The sequence below is a fragment of the Felis catus genome, chromosome C1, assembly GCF_018350175.1.
Source record: "Felis catus isolate Fca126 chromosome C1, F.catus_Fca126_mat1.0, whole genome shotgun sequence".
Classification (NCBI taxonomy): domain Eukaryota; kingdom Metazoa; phylum Chordata; class Mammalia; order Carnivora; family Felidae; genus Felis; species Felis catus.
Genome location: NC_058375.1, coordinates 63,332,165 through 63,353,363, shown reverse-complemented (window position 1 = coordinate 63,353,363; position 21,199 = coordinate 63,332,165). Strand labels below are relative to the sequence as shown.

The 21,199-nt window shown below is 34.6% G+C and overlaps 2 protein-coding genes across 6 annotated transcripts in view; one reads left to right on the top strand and one right to left on the bottom strand.

Annotated features, from left to right (window-relative positions):
- ASB17 (ankyrin repeat and SOCS box containing 17) overlaps positions 1-21,199 on the top strand; it is a 70,700-nt gene that overhangs the window by 9,721 nt on the left and 39,780 nt on the right. Inside the window, exons 2-3 of one of the 2 annotated variants that reach the window (XM_003990239.5) lie at positions 8,857-9,136; positions 11,098-11,384. In XM_003990239.5, the coding sequence (XP_003990288.1) occupies positions 8,857-9,136; positions 11,098-11,304 (487 nt within the window). In that variant the 3' untranslated portion in view covers positions 11,305-11,384. Of the gene's footprint in view, positions 1-8,856; positions 9,137-11,097; positions 11,385-21,199 lie in introns of those variants that run through there. The other variant, XR_006584413.1, reaches the window with a different exon arrangement.
- MSH4 (mutS homolog 4) overlaps positions 14,431-21,199 on the bottom strand; it is a 90,898-nt gene continuing 84,129 nt past the window's right edge. For 3 of the 4 annotated variants that reach the window (XM_045036025.1, XM_011284928.4, XM_045036026.1), the window contains one exon: positions 14,431-17,279. In XM_045036025.1, the coding sequence (XP_044891960.1) occupies positions 17,088-17,279 (192 nt within the window). In that variant the 3' untranslated portion in view covers positions 14,431-17,087. Of the gene's footprint in view, positions 17,280-19,226; positions 19,329-21,199 lie in introns of all 4 variants that reach the window. The other variant, XR_006584412.1, reaches the window with a different exon arrangement.

Sequence of the window (21,199 nt, the reverse complement as noted above, 5' to 3'; positions counted from 1 at the left end):
TGGAGCCTGTTTCGGATTCTGTGTCTCCCTCTCTCTGACCCTCCCCTGTTCATGCGCTGTCTCTCTCTGTCTCAAAAATAAATACACATTAAAAAAAAATTTAAAAAAAAAAACAAAAAACAAAAGGAACTAGAAAAAGAAAAACAAAGCTCAAAGCTATGAGAAGGACATAATATCAGAGCAAAAATTAAATGAAATAAAAACTAAAAATAAAACAAAAAAAGATCAATGAAACTAAGAACTGGTTCGTTGAAAAGATAAACAAAACTGACAAAACTTTAGTCAGATTCATCAAGAAAGAGTCCAAATAAAAAAGTCAGAAATGAAAGAAAAATTACAACTGATACCAAAGAAATACAAAGGATCATAAGGGACAGTTATGAATAATTACACATCAACAGTCAACAACCTAAAAGAAATGGATAAATTCCTAGAAACAGTCTTCCAAGACTGAATCATAAAGAAATAGAAAGCCTGAATAAACTAAATACTAGTATGCAGATTGAATCAATAATCACAAACCTCCCAACAAACAGAAGTCCAGGACCAGACAGCTTTACTTGAGTTCTACTAAATATTCAAAGAAGATTAGATACCTATCCTTCTCAAACCCTTCCAAAAACTGAAAATGAGGGAACACTTCCAAACTCATTTTACAAGGCCAGAACTACCCTAATGGCAAAACCAGACACAGACACTGAAAATAAAAATAAAAACTGAAATAATAGAAATAGAAATAATAAAAGAAAACAGCCCAATATCTCTGAAGAACACACATGCAAAAATCCTCAATAAAATATTAGCAAGCCAAATTCAGCAATACATCAAAAGGATCACACATTATGATCAAGTAGGATTTATTACAGGGATGCAAAGATGGTTCAATACCTCCAAATCAATCAACATAAAATATCTCATTAACAAAATGAAGCATGAAAATTATATGATCATCTAAATAGATGAAGATAAAGCATTTGAAAAATTGAACATCCACTTATGATTTAAAAAACCCAACACAGTGGGTATAGACAGAAGGTACCTCAACATCATAAAGACTGTATATGACAAACCTACAACTAACATCATACTCAATGCTGAAAAGCTGAAAGCTTTTCCTTTAAGATAAGGAACAAGACAAGGATACCCATTTTCAACACTTTTAGTCAACATAGTATTAAAAATCATAGACAGAAGAATTAGGTAGGTAGGTGGGTAGGTAGGTAAGTTAATTAATTAATTAATTAAAAGACATCCAAATTGGAAAGGAAAAAGTAAAACTGTCACCATATGTAGATGACATGATTTTCATTTACAAAGCCCTAAAGATTCCACCAAAGTAGTTAAAACTAATAAACTCAGTAAAGTTGCCATGTATAAAATCAATACACAAAAATCTGTTGCAGTTTTAAATACTGACAATGAACCATCAGCAAAACAAATTAAGAAAACAATCTCATTTACAACTGCTTCAAAAAGAATAAAATACCTAGAAATAAATTTAACCAAGGTGGTGAAAGATCTGTACTCTGAAAACTATAAGACACTGATGATAGAAACTGAAGAAGATACAAATAAGTGGAAAGATACTCTGTGCTTATGGATTAGAAGAATCAATATTATCAAAATGTTCATATGGTAATCTACAGATTCAATATGATCCCTATCAAAATTTGAATATCATTTTTCACAGAATTAGAACAACTCTAAAATTTGTATTGAACCAGAAAAGATCTTGAATAGTGAAAGTGGCCTTGAAAAAGAAAAAAAAAACTGGATGCATCATGCTCCCAGATTTCAAACTATTATTAAAAAGATAATAATCACATCACAACAGTATGGCATTATCATAAACACAGACACATACATCAATGGAACAAAAGAGAGAGCCCAGAAATAAACCCATGCATATATAGTTAATTAATTTTATGAAAAAGGAGACAAGACTATATAATGGGAAATGATAGTTTCTTCAATAAATGATGTTGGGAAAACTGGTCAGACACAAAAGAATGAAACTGGACCACTGTCTTACACTACACACAAAAATTAACTCAAAATTGATTAAAAACCTGAATGTAAGACCAGAAACCACAAAACTCCTAGAAGAAAACACAGGCAGTAATTTCCTTGACATTATTCTTGGCAATATTTTTTACAATCTGACTCCAAAGACAGTAGCAACAAAAGCAAAAGTAAGCTAAAAAGCTTCTGCATAGTGAAGCAAATCATCAATAAAACAAAAAGGTAACCCACTGAATAGGAAAAAATACTTGCAAATGATATATCTGATAAGGGGTTATTATCCAAAATATATAAAGAACTCATTCAACTCAATTTTTAAAAATTGTATTAAAAAGAGGTAAAGGATTGGGTACCTGGGAGGTTCAGTCAGTTAAGTATCCGACTTCAGTTCAGGTCATGATCTCACAGCTCATTCAAGCCCTGGGTCAGGCTCTGTGCTGACAGCTCAAAGCCTGGAGTCTGCTTGGGATTCGGTGTTTCTCTCTCCCCAGCCCCTCCCCTGCTTGCTCGCTCGCTCTCTCTCTCTCTCTCTCTCTCTCTCCCAGTTAAAAAAATAATAATAAACATTAAAAAAAATTTTTAAATGGGCAAAGGATCTGAAGAAACATTTTTCAAAAGATATACAGATGACTAATAGGCACATGAAAAGATGCTCAACAACAGTAATCAGGGAAATGCAAATCAAAACTATGAGATATCATTTCACACCTGTCAGAATGGCTGTTATCAAAAAGACAAAAATTAACAAGTGTTGTCAAGGATATAAAGAAAAGGAAACCTCTTATGCAGTATTGGTGGGAATGAAAATTGGTGCAACCACTATGGAAAACATATGGAGGTTCCTGAAAAAATTAAAAATAGAACTGCCATAGGATCCAGCAATTCTACTTCTGGGTATTTACCTGAAAAAACAAAACAAAACAAAAACCCAAATTCAAAAAGATACATGCACCCCTTTGTTCATGACAGTATTATTTACAATAGCCAACATATAGAAACAACATAATGTCTATCGATGGATGAATGGATAAAGGAGATATATTCAAAAGACCCTGAAGCCAAAGCAATCCTGAAAAAGAAAAACAAAACTGGAGGCTTCAGGATTCCAGATTTCAAGCTATATTACAAAGCTGTAGTCATCAAGAGAGTATGGTACTGGCACAAAAACAGACACGTGGGTCAATGGAACATAATAGAAAACTCAGAAATGGACCCACAACTATACAGTCACCTACTCTTCAACAAAGCACGAAATAACATACAAAAGAAAAAGAGTCTCTTCAACAAATGGTGTTAGGAGAACTGGACACTGACATGTAGAACAATGAAAGTGGAACACTTTCAGCACTGGATGCTGTATGTAAGTAATGAATACAGAAAAATAAATTCAAAATGGATGAAAGACCTAAATGTGAGACAAGAAACCATCAAAATACTAGAGAACACCAGCAGTGACCTCTTTGACCTTGGTCACAGCAACTTCTTACTAGACACATTGCCAAAGGCAAGGAAAATAAAAGCAAACATGAACTATTGGGCTACTGGGACTTCATTAAGATAAAAAGCTTCTGCATAGCAAAGGAAACAATCAACAAAACTAAAAGGCAGCCTATGGAATGGGAGAAAATATTTGCAAACAACTTATCTGATAAAGGCTTAGTATCCCAAATCTATAAAGAACTTACAACTCAACACCCAAAAACCAAATAACCCAGTTAAGAAATGGGTTAGTATATGAATAGATACTTTTCCAAAGAAGACATCCAGATGGCTAACAGACACATGAAAAGATGCTCAACATCACTCATCATCAGGGAAACACAAATCAAAACCATGAGATAGCATCTCACACATGTCAGAATGGCAAAAATTAACAACACGAGAAACAACAGGTGTTGGTGAGGATGCAGAGAAAGGGGAACCCTCTTACACTGTTGGTAGAAATGCAAACTGGTACACTTTGGAGAATAGCATGGAGGTCCCTCAAAAAACTAAAAAAGGGGTGCCTGGGTGACTCAGTTGAGCATCTGATTCTTGATTTGGCTCAGGTCATGAGCCCCATATCACACTCCATGATGACAGTGCGGATCCTTCTTGGAATTCTCTTTCTCCCCTCTCTCTGCCACTCCCCTGCTCATCTGTCTCTCTCTCTCTCTCTCAAAAATAAATAAACTTAAAACAAACAAACAAACAAAAAGCACACTAAAAATAGAACTACCCTATGATCCAGCAATTGTACCATTAGGTATTTACCCAAAGGATACAAAAATACAGATCTGAAGGGTACATGCACCCCAATGTTTATAGCAGCATTATCAACAATAGCCAAACTATGGAGAGAGCCCAAATGTCCATCAATTGATGAATGGATAAAGAATATGAGAAATAGATATACAGATATATAGATACATAGATATAGAAAATATAGATACATAGATAGATAATGGAATATTACTCATCCATCAAAAAGAATGAAATCTTGCCATTTGCAATGATGTGGATGGAGCTAGCTATGCTAAGTGAAATAAATCAGAGAAAGATAAATACCATATGATTTCACTTATATGTGGAATTTAAGAAACAAAACAGATGAACATAAGGGAAGTTGGGGGGAAGAGAAGAGAGGGAAATAAACCACAAGAGATTCTTAATGACAGAGAACAAACTATGGGTTGACAGAGGGAAGTGGGTGGGAGATGGGCTAGATGGGTGATGGGTACTAAGGAAGACACTTGCTGTGATGATGAGCACTGGATGCTGTATGTAAGTGATGAATTACTGAATTCTACTCCTAAGGGGCCAGTAGTCCACTGTATGCTAATTAACTAAAATTTAAAAAAAAAAGATGTGATACACACACACACACATTGAAATATGACTCAGACAGGGGCGCCTGGGTGGCGCAGTCGGTTAAGCATCCGACTTCAGCCAGGTCACGATCTCGCGGTCCGTGGGTTCGAGCCCCGCGTCAGGCTCTGGGCTGATGGCTCAGAGCCTGGAGCCTGTTTCCGATTCTGTGTCTCCCTCTCTCTCTGCCCCTCCCCCGTTCATGCTCTGTCTCTCTCTGTCCCAAAAATAAATAAAAAACGTTGAAAAAAAATTAAAAAAAAAAAAAGAAATATGACTCAGACATAAAAAAGAATGAAATCTTGTCATTTGCAACAACATGGAATGACGTTGAGGGTATTATGCTAAGTGAAATGAGTTAGAGAAAGACAAATACCATATGATTTCACTTAAATACAGAATCTAAAAAACAAATCAAACATGCAAATAAAACTTATAGACACAGAACAGGTTGATGGTTGCTAGAGTGAAGAGGGGTTAGGGGTAGGTGTAATGGGTAAGGGGGTCAAGAAGTATAAACTTCCAGCTTAAAATAAATAACTCATGACAATGTAACTTATAACATGATTACTATAGTCAATAATATTTTATCACATGTTTGAAAGTTGCTGAGAGTAGATCTTCAAAGTTCTCATCACAAGAAAAAAATTTTTATAACTTTTCATGAGGACAGATGGTAACTAGACTTATTGTGATATTCATTTCACAATGTATACAAATATTGAATAATTATTTTGTAGACCTGAAACTAATATGATGTTATATATCAATTATACTTCATCAAAAAAGATTTAAAAAAAGAGCAAGATGAATAAATCAGATTGTCTTTGAAAAATGGCAATAATTGTGCCTCACTAAAAGTCTTGTTAGATCCAGAAACCACCAAATAAATTTAATTATATATATATATATATATATTTCTGAATAATAGTAAAAAATCAATTAATAAATATTTAAATGTCTACTCTAGGGTAAGATTATAGGAATTTTGGGATATAATAGTGGATTAACCAGACAAAAAATTGTTGCCTTTGTGAAGATTTAATTTTTTTGCTCATCTTGCTTACCTATTTATTTTGAAGATGAGAAAATGAAAGATTAGAGACATTAAACAAGTTGTCCAAAATGATATGGGCTTAATGGAGGATATACAAAGTGTCACATAAAGAGGAAGGTTAGGTCATCAAAGAAATCTTCACAAGAGTTTATTAGAGTCTTATACGATGAGCAAGACTTGTCCCAGAATTGAAAAGGGAGGGCAAGAGCATACAAATCAATGTGAAAAAGATGCATGCAATAGTTTTGGGAAAGTGAGTACCAATAAGCAAGGTAGGGAACGCAGAAGGAGAAGTAGTTTAGGAGCTCAATTGAGATACATATTGGAAGTATGTGTGAAAAAGATGAGATGTCCAGGGCAATACTGATCTGGAGATGATTCCCTGCGCACATTTACATACAGAACTTAGAAGCATACATTCAGTATCACTGTCAGAGTTACAGCAAAAACCCACTCTTTTTTTTTTTAACGTTTTTTTTTTAATTTATTTTTGAGACAGAGAGAGACAGAGCATGAACAGGGGAGGGGCAGAGAGAGGGAGACACAGAATCCGAAACAGGCTCCAGGCTCCAAGCTGTCAGCACAGAGCCCAACGCGGGGCCCGAACCCACGGACCGCGAGATCATGACCTGAGCCGAAGTCGACCACCCAACCGACTGAGCCACCCAGGCGCCCCATCCACTCTTTAATTTCTAATATACTACTCTCTACTACACCACACTATTTTTTTAAATCACAAAATCTTGGCATTTCAAGACTCAGTGAAGCTTTGGAGATGAACTGGTTGGTCTAGTGATTTTCAAATGGTTCTCCTGGAGCTCCTTGGGAATTACTACAAGGGAGGTATTTAGGACTTCTAAACACACTTCAACCAGAGAACTTATCAAACACAAAACATTCATTTTATACAGTTAGTTCAGGTATGATAATCCTCCAGTGTTGCTTTATGCTTATAAATGAAACATTCCTTCCAATCTTTTCATTGATAAATACCCACTAATCCTTCAAATCTTCGCTCCAGGATAACCTATAAATAATTGTTATTCCAGGTAGAGTGCTCCCCTTCAGCGCTTTTATAGCACACAAGAATGTTTCTATCCTAGCAATTATCATTTTGTGTTGTATTATTGAATTATTTATCCATTTTCCTTACTAGACTATGATAAGCATCTTGATATGAAGGACTGTAACTTTCATCTCTGTATATCTAGTACTCAGTACACTCTGGAAAATCAAGTGTTGAATAGATTAATCATGAACAAATGAATACATAAATGCATAAGAAAACTAAGACTCAGGGAGGTGGACTGACCCAACACCATAGAGCTAGTTAGGAGAATCAAAACCTAAAATCTAGAACCCTTAAATCTCCATTGTCTACCACATTATACCATGTTGCCTCCCTTATTAAGTACATGCAATCTTAAAGTTCCTCATTTTGAATAATGCTTTCCTTGCTCTACATAGTTGTCCAAAACCAGTATTTATAGTTTATATGCTGTTCTGCAAAACATATTAGTATTTTATTAGACCAATCAAGAGAATTCCAGAGACAAAAGATCATGAATGAAATTTCCATTTCTTTAGTCCTATAAGTTATTTTTATTTGGCCAAATCAAGGCTTGATAATATAAAATCCCCTGTGGGGGTGCCTGGCTGGCTCAGTGCATTAAGCACCTGACTTTTAGTTTCAACTCAGATCATGATCTTGAGGTTCATAAAATCAAACCCCGAGTCTGGCTCTGCACTGACACTGGGGAGCCTGCTTGTGATTCTCTCTCTCCCTCTTTCTCTGCCCCTCCCCCTCTAGCATGCACTTACACTCTCCAAATAAACTTTAAACAAATATATAAAATCCCCTGTAGTTGGTTATACCATGTCCTATCTACATATAGAGACCAATTGATTAGCAAACATAAATGTCCATTAACTGAAAGAATTGCAAAGACTACCTCAAATTAGAAAAAAATAAATAAAACTTTCATTGCTTCAACCTACCTGCAATTACCAACTCTAATTTTATTAAAGAAAAAAAAATAGGGGATACATAGGTGGCTAAGTTGGTTAAATGTCTGATTTCGAAATGTTGATTTCGGCTCAGATGATGATGTCACAGTTTGTTGGTTCAAGCCCTGAGTCAGGCTCCATGCAGTGCAGAGCCTGCTTGGGATTCTGCATCGCTCCCTCCCTCCCTCCCTCCCTCTCTCTCCGCCCCGCTCTCAAAATAAAGTGAATAAAAAAAATAGAATTAAGGTAATTGCACTTACTCTTTTCTCATCTAATCCCCAAACCCAATTCACGACTGATATATGATCCAGAAGAAAAGCAAACAAAAAAATTGTGTTGTTTTAATAAAGTGAAATTTTAAAAAAGCCTTTTTCCCTTTTCTGTTTTAAATTTTCCAGAGCTACATGACTTTTATAATACTGGTTCTAGTAACAATGGATTTCTCCAATGAGAAACAAAATTGCTATTACTAAAAGTAAACACTTTCCACACATTTAAATCTTTTTTTGTTTGTTTTTACAAGTTCAAAGTTTAAATGTGTAATAAGGATTTTCTCATTTTTTAATTTACAGTTTGGTCTAGATTCATAGAGTGAAAAACCCTTGTTAAGACATACATTAAGGTAGGGGCGCCTGGGTGGCTCTGTCGGTTAAGGGTCCAGGTTGATTTTGGCTCAGGTCATGATCATTTAATGGCTCATGAGATACAGCTCTGTCAGTGCAGAGCCTGCTTGGGATTCTCTCTCTCTCAAAATAAATAAATATATTTTTAAGTCATACATAAGGGTAAAGTTACATTAAAAGTTATTTAAGACATTTAATACTTAAGATAATATTATTATTTTCCCATTACTGTTAAGAAAAAATGTTTACCACGTTTCTTAATTCTGTATTCAATGAAGTTTTTGTTTGTTTGATTCACAGAACTTTCACACCAGTATACTGTCCAAGCCCACTAAGTGGTATTACACCTCTACTCTATGTAGCTCAGACAAGACAATCTACTATCTTAAAAATACTCCTGCAATATGGAATCTTAGAAAGAGAAAAAAACCCTATCAACATTGTGATAACAATATTGCTCTACCCTTCAAGAGTAAGAATAATGGTTGATCATGAATTAGTAGACATCCAGGAAGATGCCAAAACATGTTTACAGCTATGTTCCAGAGTGCTTTCTGCCATTTCAATTAGGGAAATAGAGGTAAGCAAAATACTGTTCTTTGCATGTGGGCTCAAATATTGATCAATTTTAAGATTAAGTTGTGAGACAAGAATGAAGTTAATTTCTAATCTATGAACTATATCCAGTGAAAGATTAATCATTGAGTGTAGGCTTTTAAATTAAAAATAGGTAAAATCTGAATTATCTCAGACCTTAGTCCTTTATTTCATAATTTTGTCTTCTAAATATGAAATAATTTTAGCCCTTTATTTTACAATTTTGTCTTCTAAATATGAAATCATTTAAAAAGTTAAATCTATAGTTTTAGTAGTTACTAAGTAGGTACATATTATTACATTCTAATTACATAACAACCTGTGTTCATTAGGATTTCTATGTCTTAACACAATAAAATAAAAATTTAATAGACCATTTTGAAGAATATTTTAAAATGAGAGATTTTTTTTTCACAATCATATGCTGAGAAATAAAAATATAAAGGCTTAAAATATTTGTGCAACTGAAAATATCTGTCCCTCGGGGTGTCTGAGTGGCTCAGTTGGCTGAGCATCTGACGTTGGCTCAGGTCATGATCTCACCGTTCATGGGTCTGAGCCCCATGTTGGTTTTGTGCTGACAAGGTGGAGCCTGCTTCGGATTCTCTGTCTGCCTCTGCCTCTGTCCCTCCCCACCTCCCCCCCCCACATGTGTGCTTTTTCTCTCAAAAATAAACATTAAAATTTTTTTTAAAAAATATCTATCCCTCAGTTTTATAAGCAGAGACTATTTTGCATACCTTAGCAATGATCCCAAGCATGGAGCTCAGTGCTAAGCATATACCGTTCTTTAATTAGCTGATTATTGAATAGATAATAAAATATTATATATCTTCTATTTATTTTTAATGTTTATTTAATTTTGAGAGAGACAGAGACAGAATGTGAGTGGGTTAGGGGCAGAGAGGGAGGGAGACACAGAATCCAAAGCAGGCTCCAGGCTCTGAGCTGTCAGCACAGAGCCTGACGTGGGGCTTGAACTCAAGAACTGTGAGAGCATGACCTGAGCTGAAGTTGGACGCTCAAACGACTGAGCCGCTGAGGTGCCCCTTATATATCTTTTAAATAAAAGTACCATATAGTCTGTAGGGTGTAGGTTCTATTGGAGAAATCTCTCTGTAATACAGCAATATCTTTTACTCTTAAGTCAACCGCATTAGCATTTGACTTCTAGGAGTAAATCTTTAAAAGGGATATCCTAACTAAAACTTAAAAATGTATCGTTTCATTTTGTTAAGCCTCCTATCAGGACTTCTCATGGTTTAGCAGTATTCTACAATAGAATCACCTAAGGGGACTTTTAGAATTTCTGTTGTTTGTACCCAACCTTAGATGAACTGAATCAATATTTCTGGAGTAAAATCTCAGTGTTGGTATATTTTAAAATCCCCTAGATAATTCAGTGTATAGCCAAGTTGACAACACTACTCTGGAAGGAAAAGCTGATAAAACTTAAGTGTGTGATTTGTCTAAAATGAAAAACATACACAGATTCATAGTTGTAAGAAATTATGTTTTGTGTCCTTAGACATATTATTTAAACTTTATATATCATTGTGAGAGTAAAATGGGAATAAAAATACTTTGGAAAAATGCTTTGGAAAAAATATAAGGGTTATATAAATTTAAAATATATTTCTATTTTAATCTTTATTTATTTTTGAGACAGAGACAAAGTGTGAGCAAGGGAGGTAGCTGAGGGGAAGGAGACACAGAATCAGAAGCAGGCTCCAGGCCCTGAGCTGTCAGTACAGAGGCCGACACAGGGCCCGAACTCACGAACTGACTCAGGTCAGATCATGACCTGAGCTGAAGTTGGATGTTTAACCAACTGAGCCACGAAGCACCCCTATTTTCTGAATTTAAATACAAAATAAAAATATTGATAATTTGAACTAACCAATGATTAATGTTACAAAATTAAAATATCTCTCCTTTCTTCAGACACAACTAAGTTTAGGAAGACGTCCAATTATTTCTAACTGGCTGGACTACATTCCTTCAACAAGATACAAAGATCCATGTGAACTATTACATCTTTGCAGAATAACCATCAGGGCTCAACTATTGACCAACAATATGCTCCCAAATGGAATATTTTCACTTCTAATACCAGTTCGTCTGCAGAACTACCTGAATTTAGAAAGTTAATACACATCTGTGTCCTGAATTCTTTAAGGTACTCACCATTGTATGGTTTAGAAGTTAATAAACTATTAACTTCATATAAATTCTTATTGCACTGAATATTCCATTAGAGGGTCGCCTATGTGGCTCAGTTGGTTAAGCACCTGACTCTGGCTGAGGTCATGATCTCACAGTTCATGAGTTTGAGCCCTGCATCAGGCTGTCTACTTTCAGCACAGAGCCTGCTTCTGATCCTCTATTTCCCTCTCTTTGCCCCTCCCTGCTTGCACTCTCTGTCTCAAAAATAAATGGACATTTAAAAAAAAGGAAATAGAATTTTGGGGTGCCTGGGTGGCTCAATCGGTTGAGCATCTGACTCATGATTTTGGCTCAGGTTAGGATCCCAGAGACATGGGATCGAGCCCCAATTTGGCCTCCGCACAGGGCGTGAAGCCTGCTTGGGATTCTCTCCCTCTCTCTCTCTTTCTCTCTCTTTCTCTCTCTCACCCCCCTTTTTCTCTTCCCTTTTCCCCCATTCACACTCTTTATAAATATAATTTCACATGACACCCTAAATAAATCAACTTTAAATCAATATATGGCTCTACCTTTCTATATAGTGGAACAAATTATATGTTTTTTGTTATATTTTAGATTTACCTTTTTAATCTGTTCTTAAAAATCATTCTTGTGGGGTGCCTGGGTGGCTCAGTTGGTTGAGCGTCCGACTTCAGCTCAGGTCATGATCTCACAGTTCGTGAGTTTGAGCCCCACGTCGGGCTCAGTGCCGACAGCTCAGAGCCTGGAGACTGCTTCCGATTCTGTGTCTCCCTCTCTCTCTGCCCCTTCCCTGCTTGTGCTCTGTCTCTGTCTAAAATAAATAAACATTAAAAAAAAATCATTCTTGTTATTTACGGAAATTTTGGTCATATTAATATTCTGAAGCTTCTATGCTTAGTATCTTCTAAGCTAGGTAATATTTTATATTGTGCATTCCTATCAACAAGTATTTATTAAATTCCTTTGCAAATAAAATATTGTGCTTGGTAGTAGGGAATAGTCAAGGAAATTAAGCTATGATTCCTTTTTTGTCACAAAAAATACGAGGTGAAGAATTAGCCAATAAAGGGTGGGGGTCAGGAACAAGATGATAGAAATGTGTAATATTTAGAAATAACTAGACTCAAATAACAATATTGAGCTTTGGTGTTTGGTATGTGATACTTCTAAATACTATACCAGTAGTATATTTTTAATTGAGATATAATTGACATATAACATTAGATTACTTTCAGGTATATAACATAATTCAATATATGGATATATCACAAAATGGTCACCATAATAAGTCTAGTTAACATTCATCATGATACATAGTTACAATTTTTTTTTCTTGTGATGAGAACACTTAAGATCTACTCTTAGCCACTTTCAAATATGCAATAATTATTAACCATAGTCACCATTCTATATATTACATCCCCAGGACTTATTTATTTTATACTTGGAAATTTGTACCTTTTTACTATATTTACCCATTTCACCCACCCCCAAACTATATGGAATTTGGTATAAAGAAAGCAAAGAATAATTTTTATCCAATATGATGTCAGAACGAAAATATTAATTAAATCTGTATGTTCTTTGGTTACAAAGAAATTTAACTTTAAAAAATAAATGTATTCTGCAGTATTTTTTAGCTTATTTATTTTTGAGTGTGGAGGATACTAGACTTTTCTCTGTATAACTATGTGGTCAAACTGCTGCAACACACAGAAGAAAACTGGGAGACAATTCTCCATGGGTCTCTCATGTTTCTGCCTGTCTTATGAGCAGAGGTATTACCTGCCTTATACTTGACTACCTTTTTACGGATGTGTGTGTAATAAACACCCTTGGAAGATAGAGACAGCGTCTCTCTCTGAACAGAGGCAGGTTTGCTCAGTGTCTAGTATAACAAAGGTAATGTCTTCCTCTGGAAAAAAAAGGTTGAGCAGGTTTGCTAGAAGCTCATTATAAAAGAGTTTCCCTAGCTTGGAGTTTCTCAGCCATAGTATAAATCCCCTGTGTACATATCTAACCAGACCACTTCATGTCTTAGAAGATGGGGATACCTGGAACCAACACAAACATGAAGCTCATGCTGCATCATGTGCCATTAGCAATAAAGTCTTTTGTTTCTGAGCCAAAAATCTTTTGTCTTCTGACAGCAAACACAAAATTGTCATAAGCTAAACTGCTACTTTGTAAGTAAGGTAAAAATCTCAGACCCTTCACAGTTTTCTTTTTAATCAAGGTGTAATTGACATAAAACATTATATTAGTTTCTGGTATATGACAGAGTTATTCTGTAAGTCTAGTTACCATCCATTACCATACACAGTTATATCTTAATAGTTCTTGACCATTAAAATCTGTTTCCCACCTCATCACTGTGTATTTTAGGATCCATTCTAGTAGATTATGGCACTTAGTAGCTGTTTTCACTGTCTACTTGCAATCTGGGGACTATCAAAATTTTGACAATTTATAGGAAAAGAGTATTCATTCTGATCCTATAGCTAACCAACTGTGTGATTTAAACTTCTAAAGAATAGAATGGAAATAGCAAAGTAGCAATATAACCAGATCATTTGTTTTTCCTTTCCTTCCATTTTCATTCCTATGAGGTACAAATGCATTACAGGATTGAATTTATACACTTAACTAAAGTACATTTAATTATAATTGAGCATATTTTAAGCTCATAAATATGCACAAAGGAAGTTCATACTACATACCACTATTAACATTTGAATATTTTTTTAACACTAGCATATAAAATAGTGATTTAATTTGGTTAAAAAGGTCAGACTAGTTTTTGCTTGCTAAAGAATTATCAGAATAGCTTTAAAATCTAATTACTCACCTATATTACTCACCTAGATACTCAGGTATCTAATTACATACCTATTGGAATGACTAAAATTAAAAAAAAAACTGATAAAACCAAGTGCTACAGAACATGTGGGACATTCTCATCCTTAGCTGATGGGAATGCAAAATGGAACAGCCACTTTAGAAATCAGTTTGGGGAACTCTTATGAAGTTAAACACATATTCTACTCCTATTTAACCTATGTAAATTAAAACAACACTAACACAAGAATCTATACATGAATGTTTTTTAACAGTTTAATTCATAATTGCCAAAAACTGGAAACCCAACTGTCCTTCAATGAGTGTACAGGTAAAACTATGGCACATATAAATAATGAAATACTAGTCAGCAATAAAAGAGCACAACAACATGGACAAATTCTAAAATGCATTATGCTGGGCAAAAGTAGCCAGTCTCAAAAAGTTCCATCCTATAGGATTCCATTTGTTGGACATTAAGGAAAAAACAAAACTACTGGGATGGAATGCTTAATTTCCAGTGATTGCTGGGTTAAAGTCAGGGGTCAGGGAAGGATTTGACAACAAAAGGACAATACTAAGGGAATGATGTGAAGGTGAAGGAATTGTTCGGTATTTGATGAAGAAACTGATCATGGTAGTGATTTCATGAAGCCATAAATATGCTAAAATTCATATAACTTTATACAAAAAAGAGTTAACTTTACTGTATGTAAATTTAAAAATAAATGCATGACTCCCAGGCATGAGGATAAGCTGCCATTTTCTTCTACTCTACATCCTTTAACCCTAGACTTGAAAGAGACTGCTTTATGTGAGGAGAAAGGTAGGACAGACTAAAAGAATGGCTTTGAGGTGGAAATTAAAGGAGTTTGCTACAACGTTATGAACATTTATCTTAAAAAGCTTGATTATGAGATAATGATCTATAATTTTAGAGAAAGACAAAGTGAAAAGTTACTGAAGAAAAAAGCAAATAGACCTTAGAATTAAAGAATGGATGGTCTCCCTAGTACTCACTTCTATTCTATAGTACCATAACATAATAATTATATCTTCATTTAATTTGTTTTGTATGTCTCAGCTACACACAAAATGACTGAAGAAAAAGTAATTTAATTTTAAGAAGATATAAACCTATTTTTATTTCAGTGTTCTAAACCTAAAATAAAATAAAAGGGATTAATCAGTTGGCTACAGTTTCTTTAGCAAAAGATCTAAATCATGAAAAATTTCTTAAAAGTCTGGTGGAATCTAATATTGGGGTGAAATCTAAAGGGAAATTAATACATTTAAGGAAATGATATTCTGCATATTTTATACTCTGTACTTGTCTCTGATTGCCTGTTTTTTATCCTACTGCCTGCTCCCTTTCTGCCTTTTATTATTACTTTCCTTTTCTTCTCAGACCATGTGCCACGCCCTTGTCATCCTCAGTACCTTTTAGAAATTTGCTGCAAGCCTAAATTATCTAACTGCTTTTAGGAATGACTGCATAAAACAGAATTCATTTCAAAGACTGAATTAAAACAATGGCTAATGGTCAAATTAAAATATTGTGGTACTCTCTAAAACATGACAATAGGTAATATAAGTAGTCTAATGGGATGTTTAACATGTATCAAATTTAAATACTAACACTAATTTACAATTACATTTCAAACAAGCATGTATGCCAAGCAAATTATAACTTTTTCAATATCTCGCTGCTAGTATGTACTTAGAATGCTTAAAATTTAATAAAGTCAAAAATATTAAATTGTATAAAATATGCACACATTGACAAAAAATAGGGCCCTAACCAGTCTGTAAATATATTTTTGGGGCTAAATTACTATGAATTCTGCAGTTTATTGAATGTATGCCCTGAATTCCAGATACTTCATTGTCTAAGAAAAGAATAATCTCCCTATCTTGGGCCTTTAGGATGGGATTATGTAAGTCAGTCATCTAGTGAGATGGAATTGTAGAAATAAGGTATTTGAAAAGACAACAGCCCTACTCTTTACAGTTACTGAACAACAGCTGGTCTTCCGTCTACTTTTGTCCATTTAGGAAACAAGAATGATCTGGTAAACTCTGAAGTAGTGGTGTAAGCCACATGCTCTGGAAAAATGCTATAAATTTTTACATTCTATAAAATTTTATTCTATAAAATTATATTCTATAAATTTTATATTCTATAAAATGCTCCCTGAGGCAAATGAACCAATATTACCTTTATGCTGCTTTGGTTACTCACCTAAAAAAGATGGCCAAAAATGAAAACTTGGAAAACAAAATCAAATGCCTGGTATTTGGAAAACTGAAAGGGTGGGTGATGGTGACTCCTTCCAAAAACATTCTCTGCATTACAAAATATCTGTTTGTTTCTTTTCACCCTTTAGACCTATTCAGAACGGTCAAAAAGAATACTTTAAAATTCCCAATATTATCCTAACAAACTTCAGAAGCATCCAGTGTTGGAATTTGGGGGGTAGTAATTAAGAAATTATTGAGCCATAGGGTCTTACTGCTTCAGAAGAGAGCATAAAAGAACTCACAGAAGTTTCCAGACTGAAAAAAGTGTTTTTTTAAAACTAAGGTATTTATAATAGCATTTAAAGCATAACTTGTAAGTATAAATACAGTTAAGACATAACAACATGAATTTTCACAAATGAGAAAAAATGTCACATTGACATTCTTCTAACATAAAAATCAGTCCTTTAAATAGTTCCAATATGTTAAGTTATAACAAATATTTTCTTACACAGAATACATAGATGATAATTCTAAGGTTAATATAATGTAATTTTCCATTAAAATATAAAATTTAGCAAATATTTTCTCTTGCTCTTGAGAAAAATGAATCCTAGTTTCCTCATATTAAGATATATTATTTCATTAGTACATGATGTGAATTGTTATTATTCTTCAGTCTTTCCTGAAAATTGTTCAGCTCTGAGAAAATCTGTTTCATACTTCTTTTTGAGATTACTTAAATATGTTCGTAAACTGTCTGGATCCAATTGAGAGTTTCGAGCAGTTTGAACAAGTCTAGTGGCTAGATGGTACACAGCTCTCTGTCTTTCCATCTCAGGGGTACTTCTTTGGTTTTGCTGTTTTTGAAAAAATATAGATAAAAATTAAAATATGGTTACTATGACTTTATTTTAAAATTCTGGCGATTTTCTCTTTTCCTTCATAGAAATACAGAACTCAAAGGTAACTAATTCCTTTGGATAAGTCAATTCCATCCAACTAGTAAAAAATATACCAGAAAAAATAAATAAATATTGTTTTGAAAAAATTAACTTTTTCATGAGTATTTACTACTTTAGGACAGATTCTTATTTTTGAAAATCACTTCTGAATGAAAAAAATTCTGCTAAATAGGTCAAATTTCTCATGCAACATAACTGCTCATTGCTATGCAGCATTCATTTTAAATGTCACCCAAGAGTACTACTCTGCTATCTCCTATCTTAATTCCCCAGCAGATAAACTGGTGGACAGAATGGGTCATCAGTAAATTGCCTGTCCCTCAAGAGATTTCATATATGGAAATTGCTAGAGCCTAAGACAAAATACTGCTTGAGGGGTAAATTACATGTTGAAAATAAGCACCATAAATAGCTGCTTGAAATTATGCCTTAATTCTTAAACTATACTTAAGAATACTCAAGAAACAATGTTTAAAACAGGAATCTTCTAGTACTTTACAAAGCCTTTAGATATTCAGTCTTTGAGAACTAGTTCAGGGTTGTGAGTACAGCTAGAAAATTCTTCATTCACCTGGTTTCCTGAGCTAGATAGAAGAATTAGCATTTTCAATCTTAAACTGTTATTGGCAAGTCAGCGAATTTCCCTTCACTAAGAGAAATAAAATCCCCCAACTCTTTTTCAATAGCAAGGAATTCAAGGTATTTTTCTTCGTTCACTCTAATAGAATAAAACTCCATGAGGTAAAATAAGATTATCATTTATTCACCCATCTATGTGATATACTGAATGATCAACTATCAGTTTACTATTTAAATAACAGTTACTGAATATCTATTATCCTCTATATTCCAGGTCCCAAACCTCATGTTAATGTCATGGGGGATACAAAAATGTCTACCTGACATGACAATGGAACTCAAGAAGCTCAATGAAAGAGACATATTATTATAGTGAAAGAGACATATTCATAAGCAACTGCTTTAAGAAATTATGATAAGTCTCATGAAAGAGATACAAAATTCTCAGAGGAAGGAGAACTCATTTCCAGCTCAGGTTAAGAAAAGTTTAAATAGGATGGAATATTTGGAAAGAGTCTTGATAGAAAAATGTAGAAGGAAGTGCATTCTGGATAGAGGAAACAGCTAGAGCAGACACGTTAAAAATCCCGATACACAGTCAGGTCAAAATGATGGAATGAATGACAAGTAACTCAATGTGGCAGAAATGTATGCTATAGTTAAACTGAGAAATGTTATGTAGGATTGGGGAAGTAAAAAAAGGGAGATCATAAAGCAGTAATTAACAAACTTTAGTGTGTTGAAGAATCATTTGAAGACTGCTTAAAAATGTAAATTCCTAAGCCACAGGAAATCATTGAAAATCTAAGATGATTCCCAGCACCATGGGTGATTCTGATGAAGGTAATTCTTTTTTTAGATATTTATCTATCTATTTATTTATTTGAGAGAGTGGGAGCTTGCACACATGCAAGGAAGAAGGAGAGAGAATCTTCAGCAGGCTTCATCCCCAGTGTGGAGTCCAATAGGAGGAGGCTTGATCACACAACCCGAAGATCATCATCTGAACTGAAATCAAGAGCCAGACCCTTAACTGACTGAGCCACCCAGGTGCCCTCTGACATAGGTAATTCTAAGACTATATATTTTGAGAAATAATCATAGAAGCCTTTTAACACTAGGCTGAGCAGTTTGACTTTTATTTGGTAAGAAACAACCAAAAGCTTCTGAACAGGGAAACATGATAAAAGCTATGCTTAGGAGTCAATCTGCTAGAAGAAGGATAGACTGGAAAAGAGAGAGAATCTACTGCACGGTCCTTACCGAGAGGTGATTAAGGATTCATAGATGATCCTAATGGGTCACTGGGAGATTTGGACGTAAAGAGATGAGAAGATTTTTCAGATGACATATTTAATTATGGTCCTATTAAAGAGTGAAAACATAAATTGAGATTTCAAGAAGAAATAAGAAGAAAAAATATACAGATTCAAAGTCAAAAAGAAGTGAAAACAGAAGTTGAGGAAAAGATGAGCTCACCAAGAACACAGTTTTAAACAAAGAAAGAAGGGCAAAATCTTAGGAACAATTCCATTTAATAAGTGGAATGATAAAAGTACCGGTAGGGTGCCTGGATGGCTCAGTCGGTTAAACGTCTGACTTTGGCCCAGGTCATGATCTCACAGTTCCTGGGTTAGAGCCCTGCATCCGGTTCTGTGCTGACAGCTCAGAATCTGGAGCCTGCTTTGGATTCTGTGTCTCCCTCTGTCTCTGCCCTTCTCCCACTCACACTTTGTCTCTTTTTCAAAAATAAATAAACATTAAATTTTTTTTAAAGCACTGGTATAGGAAGGAAAGAAGGGGTAACCAGAGGTAGGAGAATGAAGATATCCAAGAGATGACAGTTCCCCAGTGGCTAAGACAGGGAAGAATTATGAAAAGTGAAAGAAGGATAGTGTAAAATACCACAGAAAGACCAGGGAAGATGAGAAGTGAAAAAAAGGTCGGAAGAGTTTATCATCAGTTGGTATTTAAAAGAAAGTTTCAGTGGAATGATGACAAGATCCAGTTTGCAAGTGGAAAATGGAAGAAGCACGTAGCTATTACTCTTAAGAAGTTGGCAGTACAAAGAAGAGAAATATCATTTGAGAAGTAAGGTAAAAAAGAAAGATTTCTTAGGAAAAAACCTAAGCATATTCATAAGAAAAAAGAAAAGCCAGTGAACAAACACTAAGGATACAAAGAAAACAAAAGAAACAAGGGGTGCCTGGCTGGCTCAGTTGGTAGAGCATATAACTCTTAATCTCAGGGTTGTAAACTCGAGCCCCACATTGGATGTAGAGATTACTTTAAAAAAGTAAAATAATTTTTTTTAAGTGGGGCACCTGACGGGTTCAGTCAGTATAGCATGCAACTCTTGATCTTGGGGTTGTGAGTTGGAGCCCCATATTGGGTGTAGATATTATGTAAAAAATAAAATCTTAAAAAAAAGAGAGAGAAGAAAGGAAACTGATGAAGTTATATTACTGGAGATGGAAAGAAGGTAGAAAAGTTAACTTCAAATAAGTTGAAAGGTAATCTCTTCCTCTAAGATAGAAAGGAAGAGAACTAGGTAAAAAACAAATTCCAAAACAGAGTTTTTAAGGAGAAAAAGTTCAAGGTCTCATCAAGGCTCTCAAAAAGCATAGGAGGTGAAATAAACTTAAAAAAAAAAAAAGTGGGGGGGATGCCTGGGTGGCTCAGTTGGTTAAGTACCTGACTCTTGATTTTGGCTCAGGTCATGATCTCACAGTTCGTGGGTTCAAGCCCCGCATCTGGCTCCGTACTGTTGGCAAAGCTTGCCAACAGTAAGCCTACTTGGGATTCTCTCTCTCCCTCTCTCTCTGCCCCTCCCCTGCATGCTCTCTCTCTCTAAATAAATAAATATACTTAAAAAAAAAAAAAGCACAGGTAAATTTTCTGTACACAATGAGGATATTGAGGGTTTAGGAAGAGTAGAAATGTTTTCAAAGAGTTAAGGTAAAGAAACTCTACAGGGATCAATAAAAGAAAGGGGTAAAAACTATCCAGTACAATATTGAACTAAAGGTAGAATATCTGAATTTACAGTAGATAAAATTAGCTTGTCTCGAATATATTTAGAGCATCATTATTAGGAAAGCCAAAGCCTATAAGGCAACTGGAGAAGACCTGTCATAATTGGAATTTGGCAAGATGAAGTCTGAGGAACTAGGTAATGAGAGGTCTTCAGAAGTACAACACTGTCAAAATTGCTGAAGGGATTCAAATGAGGGATT